The sequence below is a fragment of the Antedon bifida genome, chromosome 9 (assembly GCF_963402885.1).
Source record: "Antedon bifida chromosome 9, ecAntBifi1.1, whole genome shotgun sequence".
NCBI lineage: Eukaryota > Metazoa > Echinodermata > Crinoidea > Comatulida > Antedonidae > Antedon > Antedon bifida.
The window spans coordinates 9,543,268-9,556,434 of record NC_136234.1 but is presented as its reverse complement, the minus strand read 5'-3'; the positions used below and the strand labels follow the sequence as shown (position 1 = coordinate 9,556,434).

General features: G+C 33.3%; 1 protein-coding gene, 1 long non-coding RNA gene and 2 pseudogenes across 2 annotated transcripts; 2 read left to right on the top strand and 2 right to left on the bottom strand.

Moving 5' to 3' along the window:
• Window positions 1-395: 395 nt before the first annotated feature.
• LOC144852920 (uncharacterized) lies at window positions 396-1,662 on the bottom strand (annotated as a pseudogene).
• A 715-nt stretch (window positions 1,663-2,377) lies between these two features.
• LOC144851961 (uncharacterized) lies at window positions 2,378-3,086 on the top strand. Its single transcript, XR_013614246.1, has 2 exons — window positions 2,378-2,497; window positions 2,934-3,086. It is a non-coding gene; the product is annotated as an uncharacterized LOC144851961 (long non-coding RNA).
• A 5,727-nt stretch (window positions 3,087-8,813) lies between these two features.
• LOC144852919 (uncharacterized) lies at window positions 8,814-10,034 on the bottom strand (annotated as a pseudogene).
• A 793-nt stretch (window positions 10,035-10,827) lies between these two features.
• On the top strand, window positions 10,828-12,606 carry LOC144852918 (uncharacterized). The gene is made up of 4 exons (XM_078710978.1): window positions 10,828-10,891; window positions 11,293-11,432; window positions 11,784-11,997; window positions 12,470-12,606. Exons 1-4 carry the CDS (start codon window positions 10,828-10,830, stop codon window positions 12,598-12,600), a joined length of 549 nt encoding a protein of 182 aa, XP_078567104.1. The 3' UTR covers window positions 12,601-12,606.
• Window positions 12,607-13,167: the final 561 nt, after the last annotated feature.

The following is a 13,167-nucleotide window of genomic DNA, read 5'->3' as shown; positions in this document are numbered from 1 at the left end:
GTGTCTTTTTAAGAACAGGTGCATATATCAGGTCCATGCACTCTAAAAGGATCAAAAGCAATTCATAATGAGTGTTTCCATGTGGGATACAATCCCCAATAAGCAGGGGAAGCATACGTATTAGGCACCACATTTGAGAGGCTTTTTGACCCAACTTATGATCATCTAACTTTCTCAAACGACTTTTCAACAAAGAAGTTGGTTTATTTTTTCTGTCGTTGTAGGCATGTCTGAAAGATTTGACACATCGATTGAATTCATTTATTGACAAAAATTTATCAACACAAATAAATCTGTTCAGCAATAACTTTACCTTATACGGGCATACACCCTCAAGCATATCATGCATAATGTCAAAGTTAAAGTTAGTTACTGAGTGAAAACATCTTAAACTATCAAGCAAACATGGTCTTCGTATCCCTATTGTTGGGTCTGATCCATTTCTCTGAGCTATTTGGAGCACACCTATCATGCTCCTCTATATTCCTCAGCTCAAAGTCGTCTTCTAGAAAAAATGCCTGAATACAATCTTGTGTACCTTTGCAAAGCCTACAAAGCATGTTTGCAGTTGGACTCATGAATCCAAGAAAATAATGTGCTGCCAATGTGTCACCACAACATGAAACTAATGTACCATGAACTGTAGTATTTCTTCCATCTAAAGTTATTTTAAAACCGGTGTCGCACTTCAGTTGTTCCATTTCATTTATGAAAAGTTGTAAGATTGGATCAAAACCATATTTTTTCAAATCAGCAGTATAACACATAGCTAATAGATGGATGCTATTCATTGTAGAATTATATCGTATTGGAAGATTTCCAATACAGTAATAAAATAGGCCTAACTTGTGAATACATGTTTTACTACCTAGTGGGTTAACCACCTCAACATCATCGTAATAAAGTTGGAAGCGTAAAGCATTTGGATGTTTGACTAAGAATCACATTTCCCTCTCTTTCTATTAATTCTAAAACATTCCTTTGTAGAATAATAGGTAATACTTTAAGAACAGGAACATACTGAAATGTTTCTGTAATCGTTTTATAAATGTACTGGCCTGACTTTCTATCAATAACCTGGTCCATTCGTGTCCCGAAGGGAATTTCGTTAGGTTCAACCAACATCATTTTTTCAGACATATACGTCATTAACTGATTTGAGGTTCCGCACCCAAAAATGGATCCTTAAAAGATTCAAATTGTTCAGATAATTCCTGAACACCATAACTATCGATGTTAATACCATGAGTATTCAAATTTGAGATTACCTTTTGATGTAAAACTGAAAGGGTATCTTGAAACATTACCTTTGTGTCAGTTACAACATGTTGTATTGCGGTAAAAGGAATGTCTGTGAAGTTGGTTACTAGTTCCTAGTTCCTTATTCAAATTCAATTAAAGGGATAGTCACAAATATTTTAAAAAACATATTTTTATAGGTAATAACTGTCTAATTGAGTTGTTATTGCATCAACATGTTAGCCTTGACCTCCTCTACTTCCGGTGAAAGTTCAATAACATTTTATGCATTTACACCCTCTACGGCGAATAAGTAACTAACTTTTACAAACGTTATAACACTTGACCTACTTAATATTTTGTTATAGATCGATGACCCTTAACCATTACCGTTACTTTACCATTCCGCGAACTTTTTTGCATCTACGGCGAATAAGTAACTGGCCTTTACGAATGTTATACCACTTGACCTACTTAATTTTTTCAAAATATTTTGGTATGGATCGATCACCATTGACCTACTACCAATTTAATTGCCACCCTAGTTCCGCAAACTTTTTTGCATCTACGCCCTCCACGGCAAATAAGTAACTGGCTTTACGAATGTTATAACTCTTGACCTACTTTATTTTTACAATATTTTGGTATGGATCGATGACCCTTGACGTACTTTACCATTTGCCACCCCAGTTCCGCGAACTTTTTTGCATCTACGCCCTCTACGGCGAATAAGTAACTGGCTTTTACGAACGTTATAACACTTGACCTACTTAATTTTTTCAAACATTTTGGTATGGATCAATGACACTTGACCTACTTTACTATTTGCCACCCTAGTTCCGCGAACTTTTTTGCATCTACGCCCTCTACGGCGAATAAGTAACTGGCTTTACGAACGTTATAACACTTGACCTACTTAATTTTTTCAGAATATTTTGGTATGGATTGATCACCCTTGACCTACTTTACCAATTGCCACCCTAGTTCCGCGAATTTGTTTGCATCTACACCCTCTACGGCGAATAAGTAACTGGCTTTACGAACGTTATAACACTAATATTTTGGTATGGATCGATGGAATTGCTTATAAATTTAATGTCTCTCTTCTTTAGGTATCGATACTGTAGCATGGAGATGCAGCAAATGCAAATGCACTGTCAGCATGAGGACTGGGACTTTTTTGGAGCAGGTCAAGATTGCATTGGATTTGTGGCTGCTCACGGTATACTACTGGGCAATGGATAATTCAGTGAAGCAAGTAAGTACTAATAGTTTTATTGGTATTCTTTCACAAATGTTCTTATAGTACTCTTTACCATTATTACTGTTTTCATTACCCATATACTGTCTCTGCTCTGCAGTGTATTAACATATCTTTGTGTCAAATTATTATACTAATAATAATCTTAAATAATAATAATAATAATAATAATAATAACATACTTAATTTTATGAACGAATAATATTGTATTTTGTGTTTTATAATATATAGTTATTTTTCTATACTGTTTATAATTGTGCCTCTTTTACTTTAAATTTGTATATTGATTGTAAACAAACGTTATCAGCCAATGGCTGCTGTTTTGTATATGTGTTTTATACCTAAATAAATAAATAAATAATGGTTTTTTTTGGTATTGGAAAGAAATAAAATTGAATTAGCATTAACTATTATTATAATTTTATCTTTTCAGGTTGAGGAACTGACTAGACAGAAAAAGAAAAAAGTCATCCAGCACTTTCGGTGGCTGAGAGATGTCTGTTCCATGCAGATGATCGCCGACCTTTGCGTCTAAGGTGGACCTGGGGTAATTGTTCAAATAGACGAAAGTGTGTTCAGTTTCAAGCAAAAGGCAAGAAAAATACCCTAGATGTTACAATTTTAAATTACACTATCCAGTTTGAGGAACATTCTGCCAGGTCCAGTGCATGACAATGTTTTCATTTCATCTGTAAATACACAACAGCAAATAACAATTAAGACATGCCTCTTTTATTATAGATTAATAATATATATTATTAGAGTAGGGTCTAATTAATTTTGTTTTTCTTGTAGAATGGCCGGGGCAGGGAAGCTGAAACACTCTGGGTTTTTGGACTTGCCGACACATTGTACAAGCCTGCTTTGGGACATATGAAAGTGGTGGAGAACCGGGCAGCTGCAACCCTTCTACCAATTATTCAGGACCATGTAAGGCCAGGAACCATCGTGTATTCGGATTCATGGAAAGCATATTCAAAGGTTTTTTTTTTTCTATTTTTAACGGAAACTTGCTTTTTTTTTTCCACAGCGCATAGATGCTTTAAGCATTCCCGTAGAATGATAGAATTCTATAGAAATTCAATAGAAAGTTTATAGAGTTCATAGAAATGTTTATAGAACCATGTTTTTATATAGATATTTATATATAAATACATTCTAAAGAAATGAATCTATGTAGAGAATGTATAGAATTTCTATAAACTTTTTAATCTATAGAAATAAACTTGGCATTTCTTCATTAATTTATTCTATATTCTATCTATAGAAATCGGATAGATTTTCTATAGAAGTTTAGATAGAAATTGTACTAAGATATCGGTAGACGTTTATATTGATTTTTTTTATAGATTTTATATAGATATTTTTGTAGAATTTTAAAGAGTTTCATCTATAGATTTCATCTATAGAAATCTGATAGAATGTTTATAGAATTTTTTATAAAAGTTTAGATAGAAATTGTACTAAGATCTCTATGAAATATCGATAGACGTTTATATTGATTTTTTTGTATAGATTTTATATAGATATTTGTGGAATTTTAAAGAGTTTCATCTATAGATTTCATCTATAGAAAACTGATAGAATTTTTATAGAATTTTTATAGATGTTTAGATAGAAATTGTATTGAGATATTTATATAAATATCGATAGACGTTTATTGATTTTTGTATAGATTTTATATAGATATTTTCTAGACTTTTTGTTTCATCTATAGAAATCTGATTTTTGATAAAAGTTTAGATATAAATTGTACTAAGATATCTATGAAATATCGATTTTTTTTATAGATGTTTATATAGATATTTTGTAGATTTTTAAAGAGTTTCATCTAAATTATATATATAATTTCTTATAAATATTCTATAACATTTAGTATCGATTATACGTTTACGTATGACGTATATACTTCTAAAAACTATTTATTTTTTAAACTGAAAACTTGCTTAAGGTACTGTAGATAATGGCCGCAGAAAAAAAGTGAAACAATTAAATTAGGCTGTTCATCTATATGGGATCATGGAAGGAGAACAAACACCTCATTACATTAATGTAAAAATAATGCAACATGTACCAAGCTTTCTAAACACCAATAAAAGTAACAAAAACATGGTTTTTACACAGAATCAACAAATTTAATCAAACTCTATTCCATTTGGAAGCAAAGATACATATATATGTTCATTACATTTCATAAAAATTAACTTTCCCGAGATTTCTGTCACAGGACAAGCAACTCTTTCATTGGTAAGTTCGACCTGTATTAAACTGTCCAGGTGGACGTTATACATATCTGTTTTCTTTGTAAATACATTTCGGACAGTATTTAAACTATTGATTATACAGTAAAGCTCTTTGTGACAGTCACATAGGATACTACATTTGTTTGGACAAATAGATAATATAAGTTCAATGATGCCTTTCTTATCATTATCAAATTGGACACATGAATTATTTCTCTTAAGGCTTTTGTGCTGGATCAATTTCGATGATAATGTCAAACCTCCATCTGTAATTACATTACGATATGCATACACTTTATTGTTCACATCAACACCAATAGCATCTAGAGAATTGATCTGCACATGATTTAAATTGAAGATAACTGGTAAACCACAAGAGTGTATATCTGATTTTGATTTTGTTTTATCGTATCCATACACATTTCGACAATAAAAAGCGTTTGCTTGCGAATCTGTGCAAAACGCTCCAACAGAGAGGTAGTAGAGTAGAACTAATTAAAAAAAGGGGCCAACCTCAAAAAAATTGCAACAAAAGGTTTTTCAACGGATTTTGGTAGTATTGGGTGTACTAAATAACAGAAAAAAAGTCTCAAGAATTTCGACCACCGGAAAGTGTTTTTTTTCAAGATGGCCGCCAAACTAGATAAAACGTTAAAATGTCCATACCTCCTAAACTACTTGGTCTATTGATATGATTTTGGTACCAAAATACACAGAACATACATATTTATATTTGCCCTAATAGAAAATTTTGGCCAAAAATGACCGGAAATGCTATTTCTTGCATGTTTGACCTTTGACCTTGATATGTTGTATCTTGGTAACAACTGACCGTAGGGAAACAAATTGTGGCTCAAATTGTTCAGAATGTACATATTTACATTTATTGTAATGAGACATTTTGTCAAAAAATGGTTGAAAGTAAAGGTTATTGACCTTTAACCTTTATCTAGGTAGAATTTCCATATCTCGGCAACTATGTGTGGTAGAGATTTAAAATTGGGCTCTAAATACTGAGAATATACTTATTTATATTTACTCTAATGAAACAGTTTGACAAAAAATTACCAGAAACGACATTTTTGACCATTGACCTTGATATGCTATATTTCGATAATGACTGACTGAGATACACCATTTATGGCTCAATTTGTTCAGAATATAATTATGTTTATTTCGTATAATGGTCTAATCTACCCATGGAATTAAGAGCTTTCCTGGGAATCAAGTAACTGTAATATTTATAAAGACTTTTAGAATATGAGTTCAAGTTCAAATTGTTCAGAACATACTGTATACATTCTTAATAATAATAGTGAATAAAAAACCGAAAAGTAAACAAAAACAAATATAATAATAACTTTTAAATTTCTAATTACGGTGTAGCAGCAATTGATTAGATATTGTGCATGTATTTAGTACGGCATCCTAAACAACTGTTCCAACTTCGTCTTAATCATCATCATCAATCTCTCTATCTACGTTGTCCCATTCTTCTAGTTGACACACTCCACAAACTGAAGTACATGCCAATCCATAGCGTCTACAACTGCAACATACATCCAGTAGTACAGTTACAATGGATGATTTTCAAAGTTCTTCTGGCGCAGCAGTTTCCATCGTCATTATTGGCACAAATGTTTTATTACAAACTTTCCATTCCCACTTGGTAGCATCCATGGTATTATCTTTCTAGCTATCCATTGCATGATTTGACTGTGACATTTTGTAGCAGATGAGGTTGGTGGTAGTTGTTGAGGCTAGGTTTGATAAATGATTTACCCTCAACAACTTTCTTATTAAACAGCTTGCATCTGTAGCTATTCAGGGAATCCAGTGACTTGGCTCCAAAAAGAATGGACATGGCCTTCAGTTCAAACTCCTCGATAGTTTAAAGTTTCTGATGCGGTTGAGTGAAAATATCGGCACACATGTCATATTCTGGGTTACTTTCAATCAATTTATTAAATGCCGCTTTCTTGCCGATTCCGAAAATCCTAGATGTCGAATCACAACCAGTGAATGCATGCACTATGGGTAATGCATTTCACATTTTATATCCTAAAACAGATTTCAATCTGGTTACATTATTCACTCTAGTAGGCCCATCTTTTCTTTTGTCTGATCTGAAGTACACTTCTCGGTTTGTTGTATTTACATGATACAGTAAAAGTACCAGTAAGTCAGTGTCTTCTCCAATCAAAGTTACTGTATTATGTTCAGAGACTTCAACTGTTTTTTTTTTTAAACCATATTTAATGAGGGTGATCCATTCAGCTATTGCTGATCATTAGGGACCCTCAGAGGTTCACAAGCCAAACATATACACAAGATGCTCTACATAAACAAAGTCTTATTACAAGTCTTTGGGAGTGTAGTAATTTGGTCCTGACATGTGACGGGACTTGAACTCGACAGGACCCTTGGAGTGGTAGCCAAGCATCATAACCACCAAGCCACAACTCCACTCGTTGGCTGCATGTCGTACAGGACATTTTTTATTCTGTAGCTCATATGAAAGCATGTTGATAAATTTGTGTTTGTTCTCATGCCTTGACAGGAACTCTTCTTTCTTTCCATCAAATTCAGTTAGGACAAATCTCTCTAGACGATGATAATGAAATATGAACTAAGTCCGTTTCCACCCTCACTCTTCGAAGCCAAAGACATCTTTAGGAAGGCAAATAAACCAATAAATTGATAGAAAGTAACCCAGAATATGACACTGCGTGTGCCGATATTTTTACTCAACCGCATCAGAAACTTCAAACTATCGAGGAGTTTGGATTAAAGGCCATGTCTATTCTTTTTGGAGCCAAGTCACTGGATTCCCTAAATAGCTACAGATGCAAGCTGTTTAATAAACCTCAACAACTACTACCACCAACCTCATCTGCTACAAAATGTCACAGTCTTAGAGTATACTATCAAATCATGCAATGGATAAAGAAAGATAATACCATGGATGCTACCAAGTGGGAATGAAAAGTTTGTAATAAAACATTTGTGCCAATAATGACGATTGAAACTGCTGCTTCAGAAGAACCTTTGAAAATCATTCATTGTAACTGTACTACTGGATGTAAAACTGTACGTTGCAGTTGTAGACTATGAATTGGCATGTACTTCAGTTTGTGGAGTGTGTCAACTAGAAGAATGGAACAACGTAGATAGAGAGATTGATGACGATGATGAAGACGAAGTTGAAACAGTTGTTTAGGATGCTGTACTAAATACCAGCACAATATCCAATCAACTGCTGCTATACCGTAATTTTAAATTATTATTATATTTGTTTTTGTTTATTTTTCGGGTTTTTTATTCACTTTTATTATGTATTAAGAATGTATACAGTATGTCCTGAACAATTTGAACCTGAACTCATATTCTAAAAGTCTTTATAAATATTACAGTTACTTGATTCCCAGGAAAGCTCTTAATTCCATGGGTAGATTAGACCATTATACGAAATAAAAATAATTATATTCTGAACAAATTGAGCCATAAATGGTGTATCTCAGTCAGTCATTATCGAAATATAGCATATCAAGGTCAATGGTCAAAAATGTTGTTTCTGGTCATTTTTTTGTCAAACTGTTTCATTAGAGTAAATATAAATAAGTATATTCTCAGTATTTAGAGCCCAATTTTAAATCTCTACCACACATAGTTGCCGAGATATGGAAATTCTACCTAGATAAAGGTTAAAGGTCAATAACCTTTACTTCCAACCATTTTTTGACAAAATGTCTCATTACAATAAATGTAAATATGTACATTCTGAACAATTTGAGCCACAATTTGTTTCCCTACGGTCAGTTGTTACCAATATACAACATATCAAGGTCAAAGGTCAAACATGCAAGAAATAGCATTTCCGGTCATTTTTGGCTAAAATGTTCTATTAGGGCAAATATAAATATGTATGTTCTGAGTATTTTGGTACCAAAATCATATCAATAGACCAAGTAGTTTAGGAGGTATGGACATTTTAACTTTTTATCTATTTTGGCGGCCATCTTGAAAAAAACCACTTTCCGGTGGTCGAAATTCTTGAGACTTTTATTCTGTTATTTAGTACACCCAATACTACCAAAATCCGCTGAAAAACCTTTTGTTGCAATTTTTTTGAGGTGAAACCTTATTTCTACTCTACTAAGGGACGGCAAATTGCTTATAAGCATAAATTTCGTAGCAATCTGTTCATGCACAAATTGCGTACCATGGAACATTTTTTTTAACTTTCCATTCATTCCTTCAAAGGCAAAAGTCGAATATGACCACAATGGCCCCCAATTCCTAATACAAGTTGGTGTAAGTTGAATCTCATTAACTCTTTCCCATATAGAGATTCTACATTGACTACAAATTCTATGATTGAACTTTCACATAAATTGAGTGTTTCTTCATTAACATTATTCAACAAAAAATTCATAGCAGATACCAAAAGCATCCAATGCATATAATATCGGCGTGGTAATATATCACGGGTTACTACAGCTGAATAATGGAGTAACCAGGACCTCCATTCACTGGCCTTCCAATGTTTCCACAACTTAAGTGATGGTGTAAAACGTGAAATTTCAGATGGTGGTCTAATGCTAATGCAGTTTTTGATCAAGATTACGAATTGATTTCCCAATGTAATATTCTTCAGTGTGGTGTCTACTGTCTACCCATAACTCTGTGAGAGTACGAACTACTCCAAGGCACACGGTGTGCATGTAATCAAACACAAAGCTGTTAATTATGTTAAAGTTATTTAACTCAGATAAAACAGAGGGACCTTTAACTCCCATGTAGGGCGATCCATCAGTTGTAGCCCGTCTTAATTATTCAGCATGTGTGTCTGAATCTCTTAATTGATGCAGTTTTGTAGCTGTATATACACGAGCATTTCCATTCCCATGCCTCTCTCCAGGAGCCAAACACCATGTGCAACCATACGATCCATTGTACTGATGTATATTTTGTACGATACACCTTGCAGGTGCATCACATGTAAACATTGTTGCAATTACCTTTGTTCTATGCTTTCCTATGCTATCTTTCCATTTAAAACCATCTGTTGACAACTCGTTAATTTCAGAAACTATCGGTTTTAAAAAAGTGTTCATATTAGGTTTTGAACTTCCAAACCAAAGTCCACCAAGAAAGATATTTTTTCTTTTCAAATGATAAGGAAGTTCATTTACCATTATTTCTAAGGGCCATAACCCATACTTTGAGGACTTGAACACACTCACACCATCAGTATTCAATGTGATCGTTATATCATATTTACCAGCATAAGTCTAAACTTGACTGCGAGTGAGCTGACTGCCGGCCGACTACTGCCAATAAGGGCTAGGGGTGGGCCTCCTAGGCCTGTGTCAGATCCTCTTCCTCCTCCTCGGCCTAGGCCTAGACCTAGTATTATAGAATCGTTATTACTACTACAACTACTAGTAGACCTAGGCCTAGTACTAGCATAATCAAATTTTGAAGAACTGAAAGATAATCTCCGCTTTTTTATTTTCGCCCTGGAGATAGACATTTTTTCTTTTATTTATTATTTAGTCGGGTCTTTTGTTGTAACGGTACGCACGGTTTATTATAATACCAAAAAGATACTATACTAGGCCTATCTTTGATATTAATACGACGACTACTTTTTGGGGATATTTCGGCGGGAGATGGCGCCTTCGGTCACTTATTTTCACCTATTCTGCACTGTATGCAGTACGTATGCCGTATATAGTGTATACTGTATATACTTAGATGTGACACAAAATAGAGAGCGCACTAACATTTTTTTCTGTGCGCCTTATTCTAACGTATGACGTGCACGTGGAGTTTGTCGTGAGGATAACCTAACTCGTCCGTAGTGACGAGTTCAAATCTAGTTTTTTTTGTATCCTCTATTGAGATCCAGCTGGTACCCATAGCATTGTAATTTGCCATTGGTTTTATATACAGTATAATGTACTGTATATATTTCACCTTAAATTTAATTACAATGATTATTGGTTAATAATTATTGATGTATATATTTCACCTTTAATGTCATTACAATGGTTATTGATATTTTCAGAACTCGACAAGATGATTACAAATCTTAAAGATGTAACAGAAAGTCGTGATCAGCCGTTATCTGAAGGAAAAAAAGGTAACGCCAACGCTTCACCCTTCCCGTTTGCTATTTCCTCAGTGTGATCTAGCCATTGCTATGCCAGGAAAGAGTGCGATTTCACTATCCCCTGGTCACGCATCATTTGTAATAAACCATGAACGCCCTAGTATTTATTTTATTATACATGTTACCATAGTAAGCTCCGTCGAAACTATAAAAGCAGTTTGACAAACAAGTGGTGTGCCCAAATATGGTAGTGGTATGCCCAACTTCTGTAGTGATATAACATCATCGTGTCCATATATGGCCACATCGCATTTTGTTGTCACATAAAGTTTGATAGTGTAGACAAGGCTTTACACCCAAAAGAATAAACGCCTCCCCCAAAAAACACTCCTGGACAATATAACAAAAAATATCTATATTGTCTAAATAAGAATTCAATGTAGTGATGTTTACTCCCGTGTTTACTGCAATGAGATACAATCAAGCTAAAACACAGAACTGTTTATATTATCAGGAACTACCAGGAATGTTGGCTGACGATTCACCAATGCGGCTGAAGGAGCCAAAGAAGGTACAAATATATGCCATAATTTAATGATTGATTACTAAATCAAATATATTATATGTTCACTGCAAAAAGTAGGTTAATTATTTTAATAAAATTATTATACAAATAATCCAACCCGTTTCTTGATACAAATGTGATGTGTATTAACATTTATTTTAACATGTGATTCTTCATTTTTATCGTATTATTATACACTAAATAATGACATTTGATTTGAATCAATGTTATCAGTATGTGATGTGCTTCGATAAAACTTTCGGATTGAACTCATGATTAATAACGACAAAACAAAAAGGAAATGATTAATTTGAAATGTTTACTGTAGTGACAAACATTTTTTTTTCTATTCGACAGATTGACATTGGAGGGGGTGTCCTCGTGGAAAAGGCTAAATTAATTTCTATAGCAAATGTGAAAACTGGAACTTATGCAAGAAAGTTACTAACATTGGTTTATCCAGACATAAAAGAGCTAATAGAAAAGAGCCTCACAGGACGGAAGTCCAACGCTTTAAAAAATAGTACTGAAAAGGAAAGTTTAGACCCCGCAAAAGTTAGTGCTATAGTTGGTAAGTCCAATAATCACTCTCACCTTGAATGTGAAAAAAGGTATCTGGTGTGTTTGTCTGTGGTCTATTGATACCCGTCCTGTATGCGAGTTTGAATCCCGTCATATATTTGTTGATATACAGAATGAAATGGAACTTTCGTTGATGACGGTTTATAATAATGTTTCAATCATGTATGTAAGCGTAATGTGTATATGTTGTGATTTGGTGTACCTGTGATTTGGTGTACCTGTAATTTTATTTTGTCGTTGTCTTCAAATATCCTGTCACCCTGTTTATTTTATGTATGGTATCCAGACTGTAAATTTGGTCAATGAATATAATTAGGCCTATAGATTGAATTCTTCATTCTAATTAAGTGAGATATTTCTAAATATATTTGGTATACACAATAATTAATTGTTTAAGTCTGTACATTGTCCTATTGATTCATCCGATAAAACTCATAAACGCATGTGTTTCATCTTTTCAGAACTGTCATGCAGAAAATTCCCCAACTGCACCAGTGGGGGTATTAAAAGTTCACTGTCCAACAAATTGAAGGAACTTAATGGGAGAACAGAAAGGATAGATAATATGGAAGTTCAAGACGAGATGTTTTAAGTGATGTTTGATTTGTTAATGGATTACTTCCATGACTTGTTGTTGAATAAAAGTTGTTAACATAAAGATTTCATTTGTATATAATTTCTATCTAAACCAAATATTAACAACTCCGGAAAATATATCAGAATTCTATAGAACATAGAATTGGTCAGAAGTTAAATCTATAAAACCTCTATCGATATTTCTATGAAATATCTATAAAGGTTCTATACGAAATCTATCGAAAAGTCCATCGGAATTATTATAGAATTGTTCCGAATTGTATATAGAGAAATGTTTAGAAACTCTTTAGATATTATATAAGATATATATAAGACATTCTAAACAATCTCTATACAATTTCTATGAACAATCTATAACAACTATATTGAAAAGTCTATCGGAATTCTATAGAATATATATACTAATAGTAAATAACTGTACTGTACAGAGAAATCTTTAGAAACTCTATAAGAAAGTATAAAGATATTCTAAAGAATTTCTAAAGATATTTCTATACAATATCTATACACAATCTATAACAACTCTATTGAAAAGTCTATCGGAATCATATAGAATAATATA

Bases quoted from the DNA above. Each gene is read 5' to 3' on its own strand.
- LOC144852918 (XM_078710978.1), top strand. From the start codon at position 10,828: ATGATTACAAATCTTAAAGATGTAACAGAAAGTCGTGATCAGCCGTTA. The intron at 10,892-11,292 runs GTAACGCCAACG...TGTCTAAATAAG, and splicing joins GTTATCTGAAGGAAAAAAAG to AATTCAATGTAGTGATGTTT. The intron at 11,998-12,469 runs GTAAGTCCAATA...TCATCTTTTCAG, and splicing joins AAAAGTTAGTGCTATAGTTG to AACTGTCATGCAGAAAATTC.